The 7,542-nt window shown below is 42.9% G+C and overlaps 1 protein-coding gene across 7 annotated transcripts in view; it reads right to left on the bottom strand.

Moving 5' to 3' along the window:
- Positions 1–331: 331 nt before the first annotated feature.
- LOC310823882 (uncharacterized protein) overlaps positions 332–7,542 on the bottom strand; it is a 170,232-nt gene continuing 163,021 nt past the window's right edge. For 5 of the 7 annotated variants that reach the window (XM_083696786.1, XM_083696779.1, XM_083696784.1 and 2 more), the window contains 7 exons: positions 4,774–4,947; positions 4,113–4,286; positions 2,464–2,637; positions 1,699–1,872; positions 1,057–1,103; positions 653–789; positions 332–419 (listed from right to left, as the gene is read on the bottom strand). In XM_083696786.1, the coding sequence (XP_083552912.1) occupies positions 360–419; positions 653–789; positions 1,057–1,103; positions 1,699–1,872; positions 2,464–2,637; positions 4,113–4,286; positions 4,774–4,947 (940 nt within the window). In that variant the 3' untranslated portion in view covers positions 332–359. The remainder of the gene's footprint in view (positions 420–652; positions 790–1,056; positions 1,104–1,698; positions 1,873–2,463; positions 2,638–4,112; positions 4,287–4,773; positions 4,948–7,542) is intronic. The other 2 variants (XM_083696783.1, XM_083696788.1) reach the window with 2 other exon arrangements.

The raw sequence follows: 7,542 nt of genomic DNA, 5'->3' as shown, positions 1-7,542 counted from the left end.
AAAAAAAAAAAAAAAACATGTAAGCTTCTGTTTTTTGTCACTCAATTACTGATCTGTCTATTTCACTATCAGAAGCATTTAATTTAATAATATATATATACACTACACCCTACACACTATACACTACACCTTACACACTGGGAGAGGGAACATCTGTACATCCAACATCTCAGTGAAAACACACCACTATCCAACTGCATCATGTTCTGATCCGTCATCTTTGAGCCTTTGGTGTTCAGTGTGATCTCCCTGAGACTAGTTAACACAGGGTCACTGAAGAGTCTACATACAAAAGCCAAAACCCTGGGTAGAGCGGCTCAGTGAATGTGGAGTGGAATGTGTGCAGGAAGGTCCGTGTGTCAGAGGAGACGCTGTAGAAGGACAGAGTGCCGGCCGGCCAGTCCAGATACACTCCTACTCTGTGGGAGCCAGAGGAGGGGACAGGTATGTCAGTCTTCTTCTTATTGTGACAGGCGAAGTATCTGTTACCAGAGCACCTCAGACTCCAGGACTTGTCATTGTATCCCAACCTACAGTCATCATCCTCTCCTCTCCTGCTGATTCCTTTATATGTCACTCCTATACCAGCCACTCTCCCACTCCACTCTACCTCCCAGTAACGGCGCCCAGTCAGACCCTCTCTACACAGCACCTGTGACCAGGAGTCAAATCTCTCTGGGTGATCAGGATACGGCTGCTCCTCTGTCCCCCGTGTCACCTTTCTGTTCTCCTCAGACAGAGAGAGGCCTCTGTGTGCTGTGTTTGGGTCCAGGGTGAGCTCACAGGCATCTGATTTAGAGGACAGAAATAATCATCAAATCAATACAATTGAATAACTTACAATATTCACAATGTGATCTTGTTATGGCAACATTATTTTTTTCACAAAATATGACTTATTCATTTAAAATGTTTTACAAGGGATACAACTAATTCACATTTACTAATATTTTAGATTTACATATGAATACAATACTGGTGCTCTGTTTGAACTCTGCTGTATCCTGGTTCTTGAGTAATATCACAGTCCTATTCTCTACAGCCTTGGTGACTTACATTTGATCAGCCCAGGTTTGAGCCTGAACTCTCCACCATGGTCCACACTATATCAACCACAGAAGAACCCACAGAGGTTGAATGACACACTCACAATCACGTGGAAAATAGATACTGTGCATTAATCTCATTGATACGTCCAGCCACATATTCAGCCTTTTTTAGATTAGATTAGATTCAACTTTATTGTCATTGTGCAGAGTACAAGTACAGAGACAACGAAATGCAGTTAGCGTCTAACCAGAAGTGCAAAATAGCAGAAAGTGCAATGAACAGTATTTACAGGTAGTGCAATATATGATCAGTAGTAGTGCAGTATAATATAGTATAATATAAGCAGTATAATATAGCAGTGCAGTATAGCAGTATGTGAGAAGCAGTAGCATTATAGCAGAATAAATAGTTACAGTATGAGCAGTGTAGCAGCATATGAGCTGTATGGGTAATGCAGTCTAGCAGTATATATGTATTAACAGTAACATGAGGTAGATGCAGAATAAATATAAATATGGAATGCCGTATAAACAAGTATGTACAGTATGTGCAGTAGTATTAAAGAAAATATAGGATATGTGCATTATGTGCATTATGAACAGTATGAACAGTATGAACAGGTATGTACAGAAGAGCAGTGGTATTTACCTGAGTGTCTGTAGTTTACAGAGTGGATCTTTCTGTACAGCAGAGAGCAGCGCCAGTCCTGAGTCTCCTGGGTGATTGTAGCTGAGGTCCAGCTCTCTCAGGTGGGAGGGATTAGACCTCAGAGCTGAAGCCAGAGAAACACAGCCTTCCTCTGGGACTCCACAGCCTGACAACCTGGGGAAATAGTGTCACTCCATCTGATATCAAGAATCTGATTATTCCTCTCTAATGCACATGTGCAGCTTTAAATCCTCTTCATTTGGCAGTTGAAAGGCCACATATGAATGAGAAATACAAATAAATCATGCAGCCAAACGATCACTGTGGTGCAAGAATTCATGAGTGAGACTTATAGTTGCTCTGAACAGGGGAGCAAGCAACCATGGATACATTTGTAGTCACTGGATTTCTACGTCTGGTATAATGTATTTGCTAGCTATTGGGTTAGTGCAGTGTTGTATAGTCCCATGAGCTGATCTAAGGCCAGGTACGTCAGGATTTCAGGAGAGTAAAGTTATTCAGACAGTGCAGACAGAACAGCCCCCCCTGCCACCACACACACACGCACACGCACACGCACATGCACACGCACACGCACACACACACACACACACACATTATATAGTAATTGATTGGAAGATAATGTACATTGTCTGTCTCAATTATTGACCCTTTCTGTGCAAGTATCATTGATTCCAAAGAATGATGATGTAACACACCCTTAGGAATGACGCGTCTGGCAACAAGAATAGTCTCAGACCTCACCTCAGTGTCTGTAGTTGACAGTGTGGACTCCCCAGTCCAGCAGAGAGCAGCTTCACCCCCCCGTCACCTAGATCATTATTACTGAGGTCCAGCTCTCTCAGGTGGCAGGAGTCTGAGCTGAGAGCTGAGGCCAACGCTTTACAGCATCTCTCTGTGAGGTGACATCCATTCAGCCTGAATGAGGAATACAAATAAATACATGCAGCCAAACGATCACTGTGGTGCATTATGATAAGCATTCATTATTCAAGCCAATCACAGGCAGGTTTGTAGTCATTGTATTTCTAAGTGTGGTATATTTGCTAGCTATTGGGTTAGTGCTGTGTTGTGTAGCCCCATCAGATGATCTAAGGCCAGATTGTTCAGGAATTGAGGAGAGTAACAGTATTCAGAGAGTGCCCCCCCCCCCCCCCCCCGCACACACACACACACATACACTCTTTGAAATTCTGCCTTTAATGATAAATAGAGCTGAATATGATGTCATTATAAGCTGTACAATACATGATTGTTGCATTGTGTGTCTTATTCCCATGCTCCCTCCTTGAGAGTGTGAGGGGAGACAGATTTCTCATCTGTCATTTATGATATTCTTATAATCAATATAGCAAAACAACAATCTATTTTAATCAGTATGACCATGTCATGATGATTATATTTTTTCAGTCATACACTGTTCATTGATTCCTTTATGATCAGTATTGGACTCGTTTATGATTCTATGTAGTAACGGTACGAATCAAGACAGCCAGTCAGATATACAGCGGTTAAATCTGTCCCCTGGGTTATATCTGTTGGTGGGGATGTGCTGAGTCAGCTGCAAGGCCATCCTGACCTAAAGGTCGGCCTCTTGTTATTGAACTGTGAATGTGTTGCTGTCCCTCTGAAATGGTTTCTCAAAAACATATTATCTAAGAAAGGTAAGACAGTATCCTTCATCGATTTTTTTTAAATTATGAAGACCGCTCATCATGGTAAAATAAATGCACGCACGGGATGATGGTCTGGGAGCTGACAAATGAAAAACGTGGAATACAAATAAAGTGGTAGGACTAGTGTTGTCACAGTGAACAGTTTAGGAAATGATTGGAAGATCATGTAAATGTTCTGTCTCCATCATTGATATTTGCAGTGCAAGTATCATTGACAATGTAATACACTTAGGACTGATGTGTCTGACAACAAATAAATACATGAAGCCAAACGATCACTGTGGCACAAGAATTTATGAGTGAGAGTTATAGTTCCTCTCAACAGGGGAGCAATTAACCATGGATACATTTGTAGTCACTAGATTTCTACGTCTGGTATCATGTATTTGATAGCTATTGGGTTAGTGCAGTATTATGCAGTCTCATAAGCTGATCTAAGGCCAGGTGGATCAGGATTTGAGGAGGACAAACATATTCAGATATTGAAGACAGAGCAGCCCCCCTCCCACCACACACACACACACACACACACACACACACACACACACACACACACACACACACACACATTATATAGTAATTGATTGGAAGATAATATCCTTTGTCTGTCTCAATTATTGAGCCTTTCTGTGCAAGTATCATTGATTCCATACAATGATAATGTAACAGACACTTAGGAATGATGTGTCTGACAACAAGAATAGTCTCAGACCTCACCTCAGTGTCTGTAGTTGAGAGTGTGGACTCCCCAGTCCAGCAGAGAGCAGCTTCACCCCCCCGTCACCTAGATCATTATTACTGAGGTCCAGCTCTCTCAGGTGGCAGGAGTCTGAGCTGAGAGCTGAGGCCAACGCTTCACAGCATCTCTCTGTGAGGTCACATCCATTCAGCCTGAATGAGGAATACAAATAAATACATGCAGCCAAAGCATCACTGCGATGCATTATGATAAGAATTCATGATTAAGAGTTATAGTTGCTCTCAACAGGGGAGCAAGCAACCATGGGTGCATTTGTAGTGACAGGATTTCTACGTCTGGTATAATGTATTTGCATGCTATTGGGTTAGTGCAGTATTGTGTAGTCCCATGAGCTGATCTAAGGCCAGGTGGGTCAGGATTTGAGGATACTAAAGTTATTCAGAGAGTGAAGACAGTACAGCCCCCCCTGCCACCACACACACACACACACACACACACACCACACACCACACACACATACACACACACACACACATACACACATACACACACTATAGTAATTGATTGGAAGATAATGTACATTGTCTGTCTCAATTATTGAGCCTTTCTGTGCAAGTATCATCGATTCCATAGAATGATAATGTAACAGACACTTAGGAATGATGTCTCAGACCTCACCTCAGTGTCTGTACTTGACAGTGTGGACCTCCCAGTCCAGCAGAGAGCAGCTTTTCCCCCCAATCACCTAGATCATTATTACTGAGGTCCAGTTCTCTCAGGTGGCAGGAGTCTGAGCTGAGAGCTGAGGCCAACGCTTCACAGCATCTCTCTGTGAGGTGACAACCATTCAGCCTGAATGAGAAATAAATACAAGTCATTTTAATTCAGAGAAAAGTGTACATATGTGATGTGTTCCATCATTTCCAGTTGTATGTCCCTGAACCTAATTACCATATAATTACATTTTCGTCCAAATCCTTTACATGAGCTGTTTTGGGATTTTAACATATTTCACTAGAACAACATGTTTTCTATTCATTTCACTTCTTTTTAAAGGTGAAATCATCATGTATCCATACTTTTCATGCCTTAAATGATGGATTGAGCTTCCAGTTGGAGATGAGTGGTGAGCTCCTTCCAACTGCACCAACTGTAAACTCACTGGCTAGAGAACTGACTCATTCCACTTTCACTAAAATAAAGCTGACAAACCCATTAGCTGAACTGTGAACACATCCAGCCATGTTATTATATATGCTACCTATGTTATTTGCTTAATGTCAGACCAAAAGTCTTCATTTGAGCCGCGGTGTGAGTTAGTCGTTAAAAACAGATTCAACGTCAGGAGTGGATTTCTCCAAACCAGTGTTCAGTACTCCGACTGGAACTGGCTCTTTCTACCTCATTATTGGGAGTCGAGACACAAAGCGACTGAACATGATGGAGCAAGTCGCATATTTGTTTGTCAATAAAACATGAAAGATAAGCATGCAATCCATTAATGAATTACTTTTGACCATGTGCTCAATAACTCAGTTTCTTCCATTTAATCCGAAAATCATAATATGTGATCACATACTCCATTCAAAGATCAAGTTTCAATGCAGTGTTTTATCCATCTACTTACAATGCTGTCTTAGAGGCTGTGACCACTGGAAGGAGCCTCAGAAGACCCTCTTCTGATCTGGAGTACTTCTTCAGGTCAAACACATCCAGCTCCTCTTCTGAATTCAGCAACACAAAGACCAGAGCTGACCACTGTGCAGGTGAGAGTTGGGCTTCTGAGAGACGTCCTGAGGTCAGGTATCCTTGGATCTCCTCCACTAGAGAATGGTCATTCATCTCATTCAGACAGTGGAACAGATTGATGCACCTCTCTGGAGAGGGATTCTCCCTGATCTTCTCCTTGATATACTTGACTGTTTCCTCAATGGTCTGTGAGCTGCTTCCTGTCTGTGTCAGAAGGCCTCGTAGGAGATTCTGATTGGCCTCCAGTGAGAGGCCCAGAAGGAAGCGCAGGAACAGGTCCAGGTGACCATTCTTACTCTGTAAGGCCTTGTCCACTGCACTCTTGTGTAAGTCGACCAGAGGTGTGCGTCTCAGTGATGACCATAGCTTCATGGATGAGGATTTTTGTTTGACCAGTGGATTCTCATTGCTGTGGTTGCATGTGAGGAACACATATAAAGCAGCTAGAAACTCCTGGATGCTCAGATGCACAAAGCTGAACACTTTGTGCAGCCCACACTCCTCTCTGAAGATCTGAGTGCACACTCCCGAGTACACTGAGGCTTCTGTGACATCAATGCCACACTCTCTCAAGTCTTCTTCATAGAAGATCAGATTGCCATTTTCCAGCTGATTGAAGGCCAGTTTTCCCAGTGACAGAATTAGCTCTTTATCCCACTGTGGATTTCTGTCATGGTCTCCAAGGTACTTCACATTTCTCTGTTGGGTCTGAAATACCAGGAAGTGTGTGTACATCTGTGTCAGAGTCTTGGGCATCTCTCCTCTCTCTGCTTCACCCAACAGTCTCTCTAGGGTAGTGGCTGAGAGCCAACAGAACACTGGTATGTGGCACATGATGTGGAGGCTCCTTGATGACTTCATGTGTGTGTTGATTCTGCTGGCCAGGTTCTCATCACTGATTCTCTTCCTGAAGTACTCCTCCTTCTGTAGGTTGTTGAACCCTCGTACCTCTGTCACCTGGTCAACACACTCAGGAGGGATCTGATTGGCTGCTGCAGGTCGGGAGGTTATCCAGAGGAGAGCAGAGGGAAGCAGATTCCCCTTGATGAGGTTTGTTAGCAGCACGTCCACTGAGGTTGACTCTGTGGCATCACAACATGTCTCGTTGTTCTGGAAGTCTAGAGGAAGTCGACACTCATCCAGACCATCAAAGATGAACAGTACTTTATACTTGTCAAAGTTGGATATTCTTGTTTCTTTTATTTCAATGAAGAAATGACCAAGAAGTTCATTCAAACTGCATTTCTTCTCTTTCATTAAATTCAGCTCCCGAAAAGGAAGTGGAAATATGAACTGGACATCCTGATTGGCTTTTCCTTCAGCCCAGTCCGTAATGAACTTCTGAGTAGAGACTGTTTTTCCAATGCCAGCGACTCCCTTTGTCAGCACATTTCTCATTGGTTTGTCTTGTCCAGGTAAAGGCTTGAAGATGTCGTTGCATTTGATTGGTGTCTCCTGTGTTGCTGGTCTCCTGGATGCTGTCTCAATCTGTCTGACTTCATGTTCGTTATTGACCTCTCCACTTCCACCCTCTGTGATGTAGACCTCTGTGTAGACCTTATCGAGAAGTATTGGGTTGCCTTGCTTAGCTATTCCCTCAAATACACACTGAAACTTCTTCTCCAGGTTAGACTTGAGTTCTTGTTGGCACATCACAGCAAGCTCACCTGAATGACAAAACTATTAAAAAAATATTCC

The sequence above is a fragment of the Argentina silus genome (genome assembly GCF_951799395.1).
Source record: "Argentina silus genome assembly, chromosome: Y".
NCBI classification, from domain to species: domain Eukaryota; kingdom Metazoa; phylum Chordata; class Actinopteri; order Argentiniformes; family Argentinidae; genus Argentina; species Argentina silus.
Note: the sequence above shows the minus strand (reverse complement) of the source record. Positions and strands in the feature narration are given on the sequence as shown.